Source organism: Alligator mississippiensis, chromosome 4 (genome assembly GCF_030867095.1).
Source record: "Alligator mississippiensis isolate rAllMis1 chromosome 4, rAllMis1, whole genome shotgun sequence".
NCBI lineage: Eukaryota > Metazoa > Chordata > Crocodylia > Alligatoridae > Alligator > Alligator mississippiensis.
The window spans coordinates 252334922-252354220 of record NC_081827.1 but is presented as its reverse complement, the minus strand read 5'-3'; the positions used below and the strand labels follow the sequence as shown (position 1 = coordinate 252354220).

Sequence of the window (19299 nt, the reverse complement as noted above, 5' to 3'; positions counted from 1 at the left end):
GGACAAAGGCTATCTCCAGTCCTCCAAGTGCTTTATAACTATGGGTTCAGTGCTTTGTTCTCGAGTCCACAATTGGGGAAACTGAGGCACGGAGGGGCTCTGTTTCCCTGGCCAGCCTGGAAACTGGTGGCAGAGCTCTGGGTGCTGGCAAAGGTGTCGGGGAGAAGGGAAGGTGGTGTGGGTAGACAGGAGGATGCTGCAGGTTTCCGGGGGGGGGAGAGTGAAGACATTTGTGAGATTAGAAAAAATGAAGTCATTCTACCCAGGTGGTTTTCTCATTTTGGTACAAGAAAGATCTCATTTATTGCTGCCTGGGTTGCTACACGATGCCCTTTAATCTTCAGCTTTATCGTGTGTGGTGGATTAAATATCACAGGAGTACAAGAGCCCTGAAGGGTACAACATTCATTTCTCTGTAGCCTCCCAGCGTCGTCTAGGTTTACAGCAATGTACTTGTTCGTGGCTTACTTATTTATTTAGTGAAGGGTTTCTGTTTGTAATTTCGGATGGAGGCAGGGAGGGAAGAAGCATCCAGGACTGTGCTCTGGTCAAGGGAGAAGGATAGGAGCTGGCTTTTAGCTCAGGTTGAAGGAGCTATGCGGGTTTTGGAGCAAAAGGACCAGGGTCCCATGCCTGTGTATGCGGGTGTGCGATCCCTAGAGCTGTGGTACGCATGCCGTGAGCACGTGGCTCCATTAAACCCCTCCTGGTATAGGTGGCATCCTGCGGCGGGTTGGCTCTGCTGACACGTCCCGTTTGCAAACTGATCTCTTCACTATATTGGGTATACGAGCTCCCCTTTGGAGCACGCTGATTGCTGCAAGAAATGAAGTGATGGCTTCTGCTGATCTCACGGCCGAATCGCTGTCCGGGTGTAGTGCTCGAGGATGCTGTTGTGATGGAGGAGCCTCAACAGACCCGCCTTTCTGACGGGTTAGTCTTGAAAAATCGCATGACAGTTGTGCCCTAGGCCGGACCGGATGATCTGCCATGCACCCCCAATTCTCCCCCGTTTCACCTGAAAATGAACGTGCTTCAAACGGTCCTATCAGTCCCACTCATTGTATCTGCAGATCTGCGGCAGCCAAAGTATTTTATGCCTATTCTACCAAGAACGTCTACACTTCTCTGTACCTAAATGTTGGAGCAAGAGAGACGCCATGAATGCCTCTGGGAGAAGATAGAAGGAGAGAGGTACAGGGAAGAGATCATGGTGAGGGTCTGCTTGAGAAATGAGGGATGAGGCTTTTTTTGAGCAACTGACCAAAGCATCCAAAGGATCCTAAGATCATAAGGAAGTCAGGCTGGAAGGGACTTCATACGGTCATCTAGTCCTGCCCCCTGCTCAAGACAGGATCGTCCCTAACTAAACCATCCCTAACTAAACTACTGTCTGTCCAACCTGCTCTTGGGGTGCAGCGCTTCGGTACCCAGCAGCATACAGGGAAGTGATGGTCAGCATCACATCCGGCCACCTTTGATGTCATAGCCTGACCACTCACTTCCACCTACTCTTGGTCTCTGGTACAAGTCCAGAGCATGCTTCAAACTCACCTCAGGAGCAACGCACCTCCACTGCTCTGCCACCATTCAGTCCTGGTGTTAACGAGGGACTTTAATTGCCCCAATAGCTGTAGGGAAACCAAATCAGCAAGACGCAGTTCAACAAGTTCTTGGACCGTGTTTCAGAAGCCCGAGGGGGTAACTGAAGGAGCAAACATTTTAGATTTGCTTGTGAAAAAGAGAGAGAGACCGGTTGAACAACTAGCGGCGGCAGGTAAATGTGGTGAAGGTGGTCACAAAATTGTACAGCTTCCTACTCTGCGGAGAGGAAGGAGTGATGACGGATTTCAAAACCTTCGGCAAACTCGGGATTGGGATGCATGGTCCATTGGGAGGAAAATCTAGGTGATAAAGGGGTACAGGAGCACCGGTGGCACAATGGCAGCCTCTCTTGATGTAGAGGAAGGATGGGAAGCATTCAGCTAACCTCATCAGCTCTTTAAGGACCCAAAATTCAGAAAGGAGCCACTATGGTGAAGTGCCCGAAAACTGGAAGAAGGCCAATGTGGTTCCTATCTTCAAGAAAGGGAGGAAAGTGGATCCGGCAAACGACAAGCCCATCAGTCTGACCTCTATCCCGGGGAAGGTCTTAGAAAAGATTATCAAAGAGGCTGTCCCTAATGGACTGGTCGACGCCAACATCCTGAGGGATAGCCAGCACGGGTTTGTTGCGGGTAGGTCTTGCTTGACCAATCTCATTTCCTTCTACGACCAGGTGACCTATCACCTGGACAAGGGGGAAGAGATTGATGTCATATATCTTGACTTCAACAAGCCTTCAATCTGGTATCCCATGATCACCTCTTGGCAAAACTGGCTAACTGTGACCTTGGGTCCACCACAATCTGCTGGCTGGAAAATTGGCTCCGGGGTCGGACCCAGAGGGTAGTAATTGATGGGAGTCACTCATCGTGGTGTCCTGTGACCAGTGGGGTCCCCCAGGGCTCTGTCCTTGGACCCATACTGTTCAACATCTTCATTAACGATGTGGACACTGGAGTCAGAAGCGGACTGGCCAAGTTCGCCGATGACACCAAACTTTGGGGCAAAGCATCCACACCAGAAGACAGGCGGGTGATCCAGGCTGACCTGGACAGGCTCAGCAAGTGGGCGGATGAGAATCTGATGGTGTTCAACACTGAAAAATGCAAGGTTCTCCGCCTTGGGAGGAAAAACCCGCAGCATCCTTATAGGCTCGGCAGTGCTATGTTGGCTAGCACTATGGAAGAAAGAGACTTGGGGGTCATCATTGACCACAAGATGAACATGAGCCTGCAGTGCGATGCTGCGGCTAGTAAAGCGACCAAAACGCTGGCTTGCATCCATAGATGCTTCTCAAGCAAATCCCAAGACGTCATTCTCCCCCTGTACTCGGCCTTAGTGAGGCCGCAACTGGAGTACTGCATCCAGTTTTGGGCTCCACAATTCAAAAAGGATGTGGAGAAGCTTGAGAGAGTCCAGAGAAGAGCCACACGCATGATCAGAGGTCAGGGAAGCAGACCCTACGATGACAGGCTGAGAGCCCTGGGGCTCTTTAGCCTGGAAAAGCGCAGGCTCAGGGGTGATCTGATGGCCACCTACAAGTTTATCAGGGGTGACCACCAGTATCTGGGGGAACATTTGTTCACCAGAGCGCCCCAAGGGATGATGAAGTCGAATGGTCACAAACTACTACAAGACCGTTTCAGGCTGGACATAAGGAAGAATTTCTTTCCTGTCCGAGCCCCCAAGGTCTGGAACAGCCTGCCACCGGAGGTGGTTCAAGCGCCTTCATTGAACACCTTCAAGATGAAACTGGATGCTTATCTTGCTGGGATCCTATGACCCCAGCTGACGTCCTGCCCTTTGGGCAGGGGGCTGGACTCGGTGATCTTTCGAGGTCCCTTCCAGCCCTAATGTCTATGAATCTATGAAATCTATGAAAAGCTGGAAACAAGAGCAGGTGACTAGGGGTGAGAAGAAAGGAATCCAGCCAGCCCCGAGGGATAAACGTCCGAAAAGCTAAAGTAAAAATGAGCGAGGACTAGCAAGGGACACCAAAGGCAACAGGAAGAGGGTCTACAAAGGCGTGAGAAGAAAGCAGAAGACCAAGGAAATCATCGCTCCATCACTAATCACAAAGAAGGGACGGAGAACAGATCATGCGGAGGAGGCTGAAGTATTTTGTACCATTTTTGCTTTGGTCTCCAGACACGGGTTAATTTTGACAAAGGGACAGGCTCATAGGCCACATATGAGAAGAGCAGACAAGAGCATACTAGATAAAACCGATGTATTTAAGGCACCAAGGTCTGAAGAAATTCATGCTAGAGTATTTAGGGAAGTACCATTAGCAATTATCTTCAGAGTCTCACTGGGGGGGTTAGGGGAGCTCCTGAATGACTGAAGAAATGAAAATATTGGAACAAATTATGAAACAATCAATGCACCCGGAGGATAACCCAATCTAATCCTCGCCTCCTTTTGGCGGGGATAACTGGTATAGTGGATGGAAGGAAGCAGTAGCTGTGATAGACCCCAAATCCCTAGTTGGCTTATGAATCCCATGGGAAGGATGGAAAGCTTTAGTGAAGTTAAGGACTATCACCAAGATGAAAAGCTTTACTGAAGTCAAGGACTAAGTGAACCCACCCATAGGTGGGCATGCAGCTGGTTGAAAATGCACTCAGAGAATAGGTACTGATGGTTTGCTGCCAAGCTGGGAGTGGGTTGCAAGTGGGATCCCACTGGAGCCGGTCCTGTGTCTGGGTCTATTCAATATTTTTCATTAACAACTTGGATGATGGAGGAGAGTACAATAGAGAGTAAAATTTGCAGACAATACCTAGCTGCAAAGGGTTACTAGCGCTCTACAGGACAGGATCAGAATTCAAAATGATCTTGATAAATTGGGAAAAAATGGTCTGAAATCAGCCAGATGAAAATCAATAAGGACAAGCGCAAAGTACAACTCCTAAACCGGAGAAATCAAAAGCTTAGATACAAAACGGGGAATTACTGGCTTTGGCAGCAGTGGCTCAGAGAACGATTTGGGGTTCGAATGGATTGCAAACCACACCGCCCTTTAAGAAAGGTGCAGACAAATTGGAGCGAGTCCCAGAGGAGAGCAACAAAGACAATGAGAGCTGTGGGAAACAAATCCGATGAGGAGAGATGAAAGGCATTTCACTTCTTTAGAAAAGAGGCAGTGGAGGGGACACGTAGCAATCTCCCTGTATGTAAGTGGTTCTCCTAAAGATGACAGTGATTAATTCCCCTTCCACTGGGGATGGACTAGAAGAAATCAGATTAATTGACAGCAAGAAAATTTAGATTAGATACTAGGAAGAACTTTCTAGAGATGAGGGGGCAGCACTGGGACGGGCGCTAAAAGGAGCTGGGGGAATATCCTTCCTTGGGGGTTTTCAAGAACAGACTGTCAGTGATGAGCTCGCTATAAATGACCCTGTCTCCGTGCAGGGGAATGGAGGAATAACCTCCTGAGAGCTCCCCCAGCTGTGTAGGCTGCGATTTTAGGGATGAGAGTCCCTACATGGACACGGCCTGGTTTATTATTAAGGATCGCATCGCTCCCAGGTTACGGAACAAGAGCACGTTGAAAGATGCCCTTTATTTGGGGTATCACGTCGGCCACCCCCCTAGCACTTATTTCCCAAGGGCGGTGGGTCTCTCTGTGTTATCAGAGTAGTGCACGATGTTAATAAACGACATCGAAAGGGGCACACTTAAAAACCCAGCGCTGCCATGCGAGCCAGGTGGACTCAAGCAACGTGCAGTTTCACTCAAGCAAATGCAATGCTTTTAACTCAATGCAGTTGAACTCAAGCAACGTGCTGAAAAGAGAGGTCCTCTGATGTGAGGGCAGAGGCACGTGGAGCTGAGCTGCAAGGAGCGTCAGAGAGGAAGGTGAGGGACCCCGAACTGGACGTGAGGGGCAAAGGGGTCCAAGGAGAGGGAAGCCAAAATGAAGAGCAGGAAGGGTCTTCTGGGATCTTGGAGGGTAGACATCCATCTCTCCATCTTGTGGGGTGGCTGAGCAGTGCTGTGGAGGCAGGTTTTTAGTTCAGATTGCAATCACTGCCCGATCTGCTGCTCTGGTTTCTGCTCCCTGCCCCACGCTCCCTGTCCAAGCTGCCGCTTCTTCCTGCTGGGCATTGCGCGGCCGGCCCCCTCTCAGAGCTGCTGCGGGACACGCACGCAGGCTGCTCATGTCCCTTCTGGCACGCACGTCAGTGGGGGCAGATGGCAGAACAAGGAGCAATGGTCTCAACTTGGGCTCAAGTTGCAGCGAGGCAAGTTGAGGTTGGATATTAAGAAGAACTTTCTCACTAGGAAGGTAGTAAAACACTGGAGCAGGTTCCCCAGAAATGTTGTGGACTCACCATCCTTGGAGGTGTTTAAGACCCAAGTAGACAAAGCCCTGGCTGGGATGATGTAGTTGGGGCTGGTCCTGCTTGGAGCAGGGGTTGGACTCGATGTGACCTCCTGAGCTCCCTTCAACCCTCATTGTCTGTGGTTCTTTGTCATGGGTTGGTTGCTCTCCAGGCAGGAGACTAGGGGACAGCTTAGATGGTGGTAGTTTCAGACTTGGAAGAAAACGTCTTAGTTGAATGGAGCTCTTATTCTTCATTCTGGAAATAATACATAGGGGTATCTGGATAATATTAATATAATTATAAATAATATGTGTGACATCTCAGTGGCATCCAGAGGCCCCAGTGTGGTTCAGTATTGTGTAGTGACAACAGCTGTAGGAACAGCCCCCGTCCCAAAGGATTTATGGCCTCATTTAAGACAAGTTTTAAACAAGTGGGAGTACCAGTCCTTCCTCTTCAGCACCCCACATCCCTTCTATTGCTTGCCCCAAGATCAAGGTTCCCACTGTGCCAACATTAATCATAACAAATTACTTGAAGATTGGTTTGTGGTAGCTGCTTTAAATATAATGCTCGTGACAGGGAAGGTGGACAGCCCTGGCTGCAGTTGGGAAGGGCACCTTGCAAACTCACCCCATGCTTTGTCATATGCACAAGCCCTGTTCTGCAACATGCCCCCTGCAACCTCCTCCTCCGCCAGCTTTGTCATGCAATGTCCCTCTTGTACCAACCCGCACACTGGTATCCTTATGACGTTCAGTCCAGGCTGGGCCCGGCAGATGTTGCTGTAGTCTAGGGTTGGGTATTTGACTGGTCAAATAAAGTTTGGTCAATTGACCGGTCAAATATCGGTCAAAAATTGTAAAAAGTTGCCAATAGGTCCAAATAATACCCAGAAAAAGCAAAGATTATCCATTAAAAATTATGTCAAAAAAGCAATAAAAGATCTTATTTCTGTCAAGAAAAGTACAAAAAACAATGTCGTTCTTTTTGTAAAATTGCTATACTCTTTGACAGGTCAAAAATATGCAGCTAGTTGACTGGTCACTTGACAATAGTTGGCAAGCTGGTCAATTGACCCATCAACTATTGTCACTTGACCAGCTTGCCAACCCTACTGTAGCCAATACCCCGAGAAGGGAGGGAGGAACCTCGCTCGGGCAGCGATGGTCCGTTTTGTGGCTTTGGGTTGTGGTAGATGGATGTTTTGCGAAGCTCCTCTGAACCCAGACAAATACCAGTCCCATGAGACTGATTTCTGGGTCCTTATTAGAAATTCCTGGTCATGCTTCAGTTTCCGATGGCTGTTTCAGGCCCTGCTGCTTCTCTGAACAGAGGAGCCGGATTGGTTCTTGCAACCAGTTCAATGTGGAAATAAAGCTCTCTCCATCAGCCCTCGCTTTGCCCCTAAGGCTCAGACCCATCATCCAGAAAAGAACCGTCCCAGGTCTTATTCTATTTGGAAAGAAAACAAGAGGCCTGACATCAGGGTGGTGAATAATAGACATGGAAAAAGGGGCAAGCCCTCGGGAGTTTACCAGCCAAAAGCTTGTTCTGTCAGAGGCGGTGCCGGTGCCTCTACTGAGAGCTCGTGTAGACATTACTGATGTCATAGAAATCCTACAATCATAGAAAGTGAGGGTTGAAGGGACTTCAGGAGGTCACATCGAGTCCAACCCCCTGCTCCAAGCAGGACCAGCCCCAACTACATCATCCCAGCCAGGGCTTTGTCTGCCTGGGACTTAAAAACCTCCAAGGATGGAGATGCCACCACCTCTCTGCATAACCTGTTCCAGTGCTTCACCACCCTCCTACTTAAAAAGTTTTTCCTAATATCCAACCTCAACTTCCCTTGCTGCAACTGGAGCCCATTGCTCCTTGTTCTGTCAAGAAGCATCCCTCCCTTTCTTCCCCCTTCTTTAATTGCCTCCTGTTGCATCTGATCTGAAATGAGATTACAAGCGCTCCAGGGCTGGGATCCTTTGTGATGATGATTTTTAGTAGAGAACTACCTAGGACAGGGGTTCCCCAGCTGTGGTGCACATACCCCTGGGGGTATGCAAGACATCTCTGGGGTGCACAGGAGAAACTGTGTAATGGCAGATTTAATTTTCCTTATAATAATAATTGGCATTTAAGGGGTTAGAATATAAAACATATACTAGTAAGCATATGCAGGCAGCTGGTAAATCTGGAGGGATTATGCAATAAGAAAAAGTTTGAGAACCTAGTCTAATCCTCACCGGAGAGGGGCTGTATGGATACACTGCAAAGAAACAGGTAGTATTTCCAACCTTGGTATAAAATGAGAGTCAAGGGGTAGTTCAGCAAACAGAGAGGAGATGCACAAAGTACCCACGTGATGACTAGGAGACACGCAACGTCCATAAAGTTTCCCTGTAGGGCATCTGCAATCGAGAGCAGAGCCCCTGCTGCCTGCTTTGCCTCGTGGAGCGGTCTATGGGAAACTCGAGAAGTTTTCCCAGAATTAGGCCCCTTCTGCAGGCTGCTCCAGGTAGGTGTAGCCATAAATCGGGAAGATTGCCCTCCATTAACGCAGGGTTGTCCTCAGAGCGGTGGTATGTCTGGAAGGGCTTTCCACGAAGCTGCCTGCAGGCATTCAGGTTGGCATTTTTTAACTCGAACAGGCCAAATGCGTTTGACCGGCCCTACAAAACTTCCCACAACTTGGGACCAACTCTCGCTCACTCTTGGCGTTTACCGTTGCAAATGCATCACCCTTACTTCTTCCTCCCTGCCCACCCCTTTGCTCTGTTCCCTTTTAATTTTAGAGCTTCCTGAGCTCCACGCGGCAAAATCGATAAGTAATTTAGAGCCCGGCAAATACAGAGGAAAACAAGTTATTTTGCACTTTTATAAATATTTTGAAGGCAGAATTATCTGAGCAAACAGGTGCTTGGCCGACTCAGCAGCCCATCCATCAGCATCACACAGCTAATTGCGTAGATCATACACATTCATAATTAGGAGACAAACAAACAAGAGTTTTAAAAACAACCCTCTCGAATCAGGCTGCTCATTTTAATATTTCTGATAAGCTCATTAAGAATAGATTTACACTCCCGGCTCTGTGCTTAACACTTGGGAGACTGGATCTGATCCCACGGAGGCGTAACACGGCTCCGGAGGAAATGCCCGATTTGGTTTCTTTTATCCAGGGCCTAGAAGGATCTCAATGATGCACCGAATCTGTTGTTGTTCAGGGCGAGATTTTGTTCCTATTTAGGGCTCTGATAACTCATTTAAATATATTCCTAACATCCCTTGGCAGAGACTATCCCCTTGAGACCTGCTTCAAAGGTCTCTGCTGCCATGCCTGAGCCTTTAGTCGGTCCCAAGTGTCCTCAGGTGTCCTGCTTTTCCCGGCTCTGTTCTTTGATCCTAGAGATGCTGAAAGATGTCACCTACATTTCAGGGCAGGGAATAGAAAATAATTTTCTGCTGTGACCCCAGGGTGTTTGGCAGGAGCGAAGATTGAGAGTTGGGTTTAGAGACTATCACAGACTTCTTTCCCACTTTGCTTCCTATAGACCACGGAGGTTTTCACAGCTGTCATCAGTGGTGATCCTGTCTTATTTCAGCCAAAGTCCCAGGACAGCCAGGTATTAATATTCAGTGTGAAGAGCAATGAAGTGCTTAACAAGCCAAACATTTGTATTGTCGCGAAGCCTCGGAGTTAGCACCACATTAAGGTGAATGAAGCAGTCCTCGTGCTATTTCTTCAGAATCAAAGTAGTGCAGCAAGGGATGGTATTTGGACGGGTTTATGTAGCAGGTCAGATTTGGATGGGCTTCCTCATGCCAGGAGGACTGGAAACCTAATTTCAATCCAAACTGAGCTTAAATGCTACCCCAGCTGATCTGGACGCAGGAAAGGGGTGATGTCTCCGTTCAAACCCCAGTCACAGGATGTCCTGAACATATTCTTTGTTTCATCAAATCATAGAAAATGGTTGGAAGGGACCTCGGGAGGTCACATCGAGTCCAACCCCTACTCCAAGCAGGACCAGCCCCAACTACAGCATCCCAGACAAGGCTTTGTTTACCCAGGTCTTAAACACCTCCAAGGATGGAGACTGCACCGCCTCTCTGGGTAGTGCTTCCCCACCCTACTCATGGGAAAGTTTTCCTAATATCTACCCCACATCTTCATTTCTATCCATAGCCCCAGTCTTGCTTTGACTACCAGTTTGGACTTGGGCCTCCAAATCAAAGCATAATTCAATCAAAGTTGCCCATTTTTACCATTCTCTCACTGCACCCATGTGAATGTTTTGTCTCTGACTTGCTGGGAATCCCAGGATGCTAGGATCCCATGTGGTTTTGACTTCCAGTAAGACGTTCCCATGGCTCTAACATCGTCACATTGCACATCAGCGTGCCCAGCACTGCAGGGGTGGGACGACTCTCTTACACCCCTTTGGAAAGGTGGGATCAGTGGTGGAAGTGCATTGATCACAGCTGTGCACGTGCACGTTTGTTTTGGTATCTATATGAGCAGATTCGGTCATGAGGGGATGGGCATATTCTCCTGCAAATCAGCAGACCTCCATGCTCTGAAGGCACGTGTCCTTCTGCTCTATCTAACATCTTCTGATCTGTTCTGCACTGGTGAGTGAGGCTACATCTCCAGTCCTGTGTCCAGTTTTCATCCTCCCATTATAGAAAGGATGTGGACAGATTGGAGAGAGTCCAGTGGAGAGCAATGAAAATGGTTGTGGGGCTGGGGGACAGGACTGGTGAGGAGAGACTGAGGGAAATGGGCTGATTGAGTCTGCAGAAGAGAGGACCGAGGGGGATTGAATAGCAGCCTTCACCTCCCTGCAGGGGGGCTGCAAAGAGGATGGAGCTGGGCTGCTCTCAGTGGGGGCAGATGAGCAATGGGCTCAAGCTGCAGCAAGGGAAGTCGGGGTTGGATATGAGGAAAAATTTTTTAAGTAGGATGATAGTAAAACAGTGGAGCCGGCTCCCCAGAGAGGTGGTGCAGTCTCCATGGAGGTGTTTAAGACCCAGGGAGACAAAGCCTTGGCTGGAATGATGTAGTTGGGGCTGGTCCTGCTTGGAGCAGGGGTTGGACTGGATGTGACCTCCTGAGGTCCCTTCAACCTGAATTTTCTTGATTCTCTCGGTGGGTGACATGAGGTTACCAAACCTTTGGGTAAATTTGCCCCTGAGCCATTTGTTTTACCCTTGGTCTTCTTCTTGGCTGCAGCTCTTATCTTCCTGAGCGTGCTGTTGTTATTCATCTGCACTGCCGTGCAGTCATCTCTGCAGGCCTCAGCCAGGTGCTGGGCAGTCTACTGTGGTAGACGATGACCGTCCTACAGAGCTTACCTGGTGGAAGACAAGTTCTTCCTGCCACAGGCCATCGCCATAAATGTTGACTGCTGCCTCGCGTGTCCAAACAAGACAGGCGACCAGCTGGTGGCCCCCACAACAGCCAGCTCTCGTGTGCCAGGGGAGGTCATTACGTGCCAGGTAGCACAGGAAAGCACAGCTCTGGGAAAATGCTGGACTGAGGACAAGGTGATTAGGTTCGGTTCATCAATGATGGCGCTAAATCATCTTACACTCCAGCGACTTTCACTTGCATGCACATTAAACCCATCATGAAATCCAACTGGTCGAGCCCGTGTCAAGGTTTTTTGTAAAATGTGATCACACTTGCTGTATGCGAATCTATTCCTTGCTGTTGCATTTATGCTCCTGAAAGCTCTTGGGTTGGTAAACTGTGGATGATCGTAAAGGCAGGGATCTCCTCTGATAATCTTAACTTTGGCCCAGAAGGAGGTAAAAAATTGTTACTAAACTGAATGATGTCCACACTGATCCAACTTAGTGTTAGTCCATCAGCTGGAAGCAGTGCTTTTGCAATGGGTGAACCGATGCACACCCTAACATCCCGCAAGGTTTGATTTGTATAGGACCCTGCCTTAAATTAAACATTTTGGACAAAGTCTCCAGTTTAGCCTGATTTATAGTGTTTTAATATATTGACTAAGCCAATATGATTCATGATGTCACTGCTTCTACCAAGTTCAACAGACAGGGATGATTCTGTGTGTGTGTGTGTGTGTGTGTGTGTAAATCTGTCTAAGTTAACTAGATATCTAAACCATGCCACTCTCCACAGTACTGGAGCAAATAAATAATCCAGTAATAATAATAATAATAATCCTTAGCCCCTGAGTAACTCCTTTTTCCCAAGTGATTTGTAAATGTTAACTAATTCCCGCAGCCCAATTTAGAGAGACGAATACACGAATGCTCCCATTTTACAGAGAAGATGACTGATGCATGGAGGCAGGAACTAGCCTGCCCTGTGTCTCAGGACTCAGGAAGTTAGGATTAGTCACAGACCACTGCGGCAAGCAGGGGAGAAGCCCTCCATACACCGTTGCCGATGCAAGGTCAGGGGATACCGGTGCAGACACACACATGCAATATCAGTGGTGATAATTTGCTCGCATGATCCTCTCTCATCCATTCATATCAGAGCACTCTTCACGAATGAGTATCATGCATGAAGAGTGGTGCGTCCCCATTTTGCAGACGAGGTAAGTGAGTCAAGGGAGGTCAACCGAGTCAAGTCGCTCGCCCACTGAAAGTCCAGGAGACTTGGGAACAGAGCCCAAAGATCTTGCTTGCCAGCCCTGCTCTGCCCTAGACCACGACTGCCTTTCTACCGCACACGCGGGCAAGTTTGACTGGTGCACGCAGGAGGCTGACACAAGGGACGCCAATCACACACAGATCCCAGCTCCTCTCCCCTGCCACATTTCCAACCCGGTGAGTCATGCACGGCGAGGATCAAACCGAGGTGTGCGCTAGTCAGAGGATATTATTTTGCTGGACAAAATATCTCATCCTTCCACACTCACGACCTGTTTATTGACTGCTGAGATAAAACTGCCGTGCATTTAATTCAGGTGGAAAGAGGTCCAGCTGAGCAAGAGGGCTGGTGCCCTGCCAAGCAGTAATTAAAAACCTTGATTTATCATAGAATAAACACTGACTAAGAGAGGTACGTTCATGGACCACTAAGCAAGCAAGTGGAGGGAGTGATGGGGGTAGGGAGAGGATGATAGCTTCTTTCTAAAGTTTCTTTCTGTTGTTTATTCCCCCCTTCCCTCCAGGTCTAATAATCCATGAAGGGCCCTCAGTTTACCGGATTTTTAAACGGTGGCAGGCGGTAAATCAGCAGTGGAAAGTGCTGAACTATGACAAAACAAAGGACATGGAGGAACAAAAAACAGGGACCAGGACAAACCAACGACCCTCTTCCCAAACCAACCATTCGTCCTCCACCGGTGGTGCAGCCAGCAACTCCACTCCCGCCGACAACGGGGCTCGGGGCACCGGCCATGCCACGGGCACCCTCTCTGACCACCACTGTGCTTATACCATCCTGCATATACTCAGCCACCTGAGGCCTCACGAACAGAGGAGCCAATCTAGCACTAACAGAGAGCTCGTTATGAGGGTTACGACGGTCTGAGCTAAGATTTCAGGAGGCCTTAACGCGAAGCAGAGGAGCCGAGGAACTCTACCGCAGAGGAGCATGGCGTGCCTTTTTCTTTCTTCGTTTCTTTTTTCCTTTCTTTCCGTTTTCTTTTTTGTAGCTGCACAAGGAGCATACGTGACACGTGGCCAACTGAGGAGGAAGGAGAGGCAGAGCCGCGCACCCATGCTGAAGAGGTTCATTTTTTTTTCCAGCCAGTAAATATTAAAACACAAAAAACAAAAAACAAACCAACCAACAAAACAAGTGCAATACAGACTAAAAACTGAGTAGGCAGAGGTTTGGGGGGACACAGAGGAACAGCTGGTATTAGCATGTCTTACAAGTTTTATTACCTGGGATGGGTAACGTTCGTTTTTCTACATACATGCACACACGCACGCACGCGCGCACACCCCCCGCACGCAGAGTGGGATGGCGGCAACCGGAGGGAGCGAAGGAAGCAAAGTATTTTGGAGTATTTGTCAAACCGGGGGACCCAGGGATGGGAGTCGTTGCGTTTCCTACATCGTCCTGGAGCCCTGTACTGTTTGTGATGGGATATTTCCAATGAAATGGCTTGGGATTTTCAATATTGATTTAAAAAAGAGAGAGAGAGAGAGAGAGAAAGGCAAGTCCTTCCAAATTTCACCAAAACCACCCCCCTGATTTCACAGCTTCCCACCAAAGGAGGCTCGGGGAGGGGGGCTGGGAGGGGAGTCGCGTGACCTTTGGATGTTTTGGGCGAATGTTGTACAGAAATGTTCGGCGGGTGTTTTCAAGCACAAGTCCTGGTGTGATGTATGCCTTCATGACCCCAAACTCAGCGCCCAACCTTTCTCACTCATGGAAACCATCTTCCAGGTTACCTTCCTCCCATTGCCCCCGGCTGAGCGCACGGGGCCAGGCCCAGCCCCGCGGGGTTTCTCCTGCGCCTTGATTCATCCACTCATCAGACACGTATTGTTTTTTCGGATGTGTGTATCCCCGCATCAGAGTCTCTCTTGGTCCTCTAGGTTAAGCCCTCAATCTCCGGTTTGTTAGCTCATCGTCTAGTCTATGCCATTCAATCATTCAGCAGAGACTTTAGTCTGCAGAGGGAGCACAGTCCCTACCTTACTTTATTACACTTTTAATAAGTGTCCTTCTCTTAGGACTTCTCCATGGAGGTGCCAGTTGCTCTTCAAGAACACTCTCTTTCAATGCACAATGGCTGAATCCTTTGTGGGTATTAAAGGGACACTGTCAAGTACTTTTTAAATAGTTTTTAGGGTTTTTTTATTACTCTCCATTGTTTGTAATATTCTCTTTAAAAGCTTGAAAATAAAATTTCTTTCCCTACTGATTTCGTCCTTTTCCATTTGACATACGCTCTTCTCCCTGCTTCCCCCACCTCCGCTCACGCCACTCCCTTCCACCTCTCTCCCTCCTCCTCCTCCTCCTCCTCCTCCTTCCTCCCCTCGTATCGTAACCGGGTGCCAAACGTGGCCGTGCACGGTTTACGTCCTTTCCACGTGCCCCGGCATCACTGAAGACGCGTGCCCCAGCCCCAAGGAGCAGAGCTGTCTTGTTACCCTCGCATCAGCAGACGAACAACCAGTACCAATATCGGGCGTTAACTAGGTCTGGAGCAATGGCAGTCACAATTTCAGCCCCCAAGTCTGGCCATTGGCCGCCCAGAGCCAAATAAAAGCGCCTAAATCACATTGGCTTGATTTTTCAGACGGGCTGAGCTGCGGTTTTGTGCTAGCAATCTTCGCCATCAGATCGAAACACCTCTGGCAGCCTCCACTGGATGCTCAGCACCTCTGAAAAGCAGGTAGTGCTGAATTGGGCCCCTGCCCGTGGACTCCCATTGCCTCATTTATGGCATCCAGACTTGAAACTGCCAGCCGTCCAGTGATGTAGAGCACCGACGAGAGCGGTGTTTTACGGGAGGTCACATTTTAGGCCTAAATTACTTGACAGTGTCCCTTTGAATACCAAAATACACCAAAACAGGAGTTATGGCAGATGAGGAGTGAGATGAGGCACAGAAGCAGAGTTGAGCTCTGTCCTAAATGAGCCAAAATGGGCTTACCCTGAAAGAGCCGCATGCACGGACATGATCTCGGGGGTATTTGACCTGTCTGCGGTCTGCCAAAAGAGTGCTTTTGGGTGCTGGGGGAGAGGCAGTGTTGAACAGCCCTAGAAGCAGCTCCCCAAAACAGCAGGTGCCAGAGGGAGCGCGTCCTTCCTCGGGCTGCTCCCGCGGCCAGGGAGAGAAAAGTGCAATCAAAGCAAATGATCCCCGTGTTGACGGACACTTGTGGTGCAGATGGGGAGGCAATTGGCCGGGTCTCCCCCACCTTCCCCTGACATTTAGTAAGGGAAAACCTGTCCTTTCCTCGGGGCGAGCAGGCTGTGGACATGCATCGGGGCAGAAGCACGTCTCAGCCTGAAAGAGAGGCACGGTCCGGGCGCAGGACTTCATCATCTCACTCCAGCTCTGCCGTTGACTCTCTGTAGCCTTGAACAAGTTCCTGAACCTTCTGGCTCAGCTCCCCATCCACAAAATGGGGACAATAATACTTACCTACCTCACAGGGGGGTTGTGAGCATCCGTGTTCGTGAAGCCCGCTAAAGCACCAAGTCCCGTCCGTACCCGAGAGGGTAACGAACTGTTCAGTGGGAATGGGCACCACACTGCTTGTCTGGATGCAAGCCAACCAGCTCACCTAGGTGTATCATAGCCCCTACACCACTACCGGGGACTCTCCTGTTGCTGACATGGGTGGGGTGCTGTCCCAAGTCCCATCCCCTCTGTTGCATGAAGCTGTGGATGGCTGTGGCGTGCGGCGTAGTGACAACCGTGGTGTCCCGCTCGGCCAGGGATTTGTTACGACATTTTCTACATACATGTTTTCCATACATTGTGCTTAGAAATAAACTTTCCAGTTACAGCTGGCATTTCTGGGTCTCTGCGGTTGAGTGGCAGCAGCGTGAATCCTGCCTACAAGTCCTTCGTGTCTGTCTGACTGAACGCCATCCAGAGCCCAATGCCGAGGCGCTGACCTTCCAAGAGGTTTTTGTTTGCAAATCAAAGACCTATCTCACCTGGGTTCATTTGCCCGTCATAAGCGTCCTGTCCTGGTCAGCGATTGCTGGTCAATCCTTTGGTGGTGAGAAGCACATGGATACCAAGGTAGATAATAAAGGGAGTTGGAAATTGGTCCGAGCAGTTTCCTGGGCATGTTAGCTGTCCGTCTGAGAGCTGCCACCAACCCAGCGGGCCCCAAGAGGCCAGGTGTAAGTGGAAACTCTGCGGTCAGATCAGCTCATTGCTGAATGAAAAGATGCTGGGTCTCTGAGGCTGCTGGACTGAGAGCGAAGGGTGCAAGTTTGGGGTTTGGTTTGGTTTCCGGCAGCAATACCAGTGAGCATCTTCTCCCCACAGTAGAGTTTCCTCTGCTGTCTCCCCGCTCTTTCGGCCGCTCTGCAGCCCTTTGCAAGGTGCAAATAGGAGGTCATTTGCCCCTGAGCTCTTAGCTAGCTCCTGAACACCATGCTGTGTAGAGGAGAGGGCCACAACAGCAAGTGGGACGAGGAGCTGGTGCTAAAAAGTGCTGCTCCACAGAAGGCAACTCTTCACCGGCCTCTCTTCCCCAGCACCGCGCACCTTGCCTGCTTTCTTGGGCTCTCTTTGCTTTGGAAGAGGGGTTCGCTGCAAAGCAGCCACCTCTGCAAACCGCATGGACAGAAGGAAGCAGAGTCCAGCCGCTGTTTCTCTGGGTGCAGAAACCCCACATCTGAGCGCTGGGCGCGACCCAGGTTTTGTGCTTAATGCACCAGCCAGGGGAGGCCGATGGATCAGAGATCGGGATTTCTTCCTTAGCTGTGATGGGGCACTTCGTGCCTTCTTGGGGATGTTTCTGCCGGCTCTGAAATCTGTCCATACTACCTTTTTCCCCCCAAATGGCTGCTGGTCTGCATTGCTCTTCCATTTGCTCCACAAACCCTCCCCTTTTAAGTGCCGACCCTGCAAGGACTCCTTCCTCCCACGTTCCCTGCAAGGGCTCACGCGCAGACTGAAACTGTACTCTGGCCCCTTCACGGTCCCTGCTTCCACCTCCGCCGCCCCTCCTCGAGTCCCGACCCTCGGGGTGGTCTGCACGCTTTCATCTGCAATCAGTTGGAAATCCGTGGTGCCTGCTGCCAACCAACGCTCGCAGAGACCAAAATACTAGTGCAAACCAGCACACACCGCTCCCCACTTCGCACGCCGGCACTGGTGGGCTGGCTCTCATGAGAAATACATGAGTTTTCCTCTTGTTTTGCTTTTAATAAGGCCGGGCCTGTGGTTTTCCAAGAGGGACCTTGATGGTACAGGTGGATCGTTCCACTACAGCGGATGGACCTCGAGGAAGAACAAAGCAGCCGATTTGAGTCAAGAAAAGCTACAAGAAGTGTGGGCGTGTTTCTCTCATTATGGAGCAGAGACCCAGGTGCCAGCCTTTGCAAAGAGGCAGAAACAGTCAAATCCAGAAACAGATTAGTTGAATTTTAACTCAGGGAGACAAGAAAAATCTTCTCACACCTTCCAGATCCCTGACGTTTCCTTCAGGCGCCGATTTGGCCAGTAGGCCCAGTATCCCAGCCAATCTCCTCTGCACTGGGACATTTTCTGGAGATCATCCTTCATGAGGACCAGAGGACCTCTGGCCTCGTCAGGCTGCTAGCCATCCCTCTTCAAGGGGCAGGCCTGCCCTTTCTGTCCCTTTTAACAGACCTGCCCCATGGCTCGAATGTCTTTTGGGTTGATGCCACGTGGTGGGTGACACGTGCACAGCGTCACACGTGCAGTGATGGTGACCAGGCAAAGTCTTGCAGGGGGTAACCCATCCTCACGCAGGGTCTGAGCACATTTCAGCGCCGGCACTGCATCCAGGCAAGTAGGACCAGGAAGCCCATCCAGGACTCTCACCTGGCAGCAAAGAGCATGAGGGCAGGGAGCAAAGTGATTGCTTTCTCAATTTATGTTGTAAGTTCAGTCAGTTCCCAGCAGTCCAGCACAGTGAAGGAAAATCAGTGAGATCCAAAGAAACACTGATGTATCCTACTGAGATAAGGCCCCTTGGCTAGCGATGCATTTGCCGTAATGGCTAGTGTCTAGACAGCTTCAACCCCATGCACCAGATTCACGACCTGCTGCATCCTTTTCATTTCTAGACCCAGGTTGCTCAATTCTGCACCTCGCTGTTGCTCTGCTTTTCCAGCCCTGGAGCAGAGACAACTACAGTATGAACGCAGTGCCTGGTTTGGCGAGAGGGCTCTATTGTCTGCCATGTATTCAAGCAACTCAGCTCAGTCGTGAGCAAAAGCACACGGGCAGCCAGAGATAAGAAACTAGTGCAGGATCTTATTGTATCAAAACCAAGAGTTTTCCCATACAGACCATTCCCTCTGGTGAGATGAGTTTGACTTGGTGTAGTTATAGAAACACAGAATCACAGAAAATGAGGTTGAAGGGAGCTCAGGAGGTCACATCGAGTCCAACCCCTGCTCCAAGCAGGACCAGCCCCAACTACATCATCCCAGCCAAGGCTTTGTCTACCTGGGTCTTCAAAATCTCCAAGGATGGAGACTCTACCACCTCTCTAGATAAATTGTTTCAGTGCTTTGCTATCCTCCTAGTGAGAAAGTTTTTCCTAATATCCAACCTCAACTTCCCTTGCTGCGTCCTGAGCCCATTGCTCCTTGTCCTGTCACCACTGAGAACAGCCCAGCTCCATCCTCTTTGCAACCCCGTGCAGGGAGGTGAAGGTTTGTCATTTGAGGTTTGATCTAATATCTATTCTG

The 19299-nt window shown here is 49.7% G+C and overlaps 1 protein-coding gene across 1 annotated transcript in view; it reads left to right on the top strand.

Annotated features, from left to right (window-relative positions):
- The window catches only part of MARCHF4 (membrane associated ring-CH-type finger 4), a 128870-nt gene extending 113378 nt beyond the window's left edge, over positions 1-15492 (top strand). The window contains exon 4 of the mRNA XM_014602409.3: positions 13097-15492. Within this exon, the coding sequence (XP_014457895.1) occupies positions 13097-13458 (362 nt within the window). The 3' untranslated portion in view covers positions 13459-15492. The remainder of the gene's footprint in view (positions 1-13096) is intronic.
- The last annotated feature ends 3807 nt before the right edge of the window (positions 15493-19299 follow it).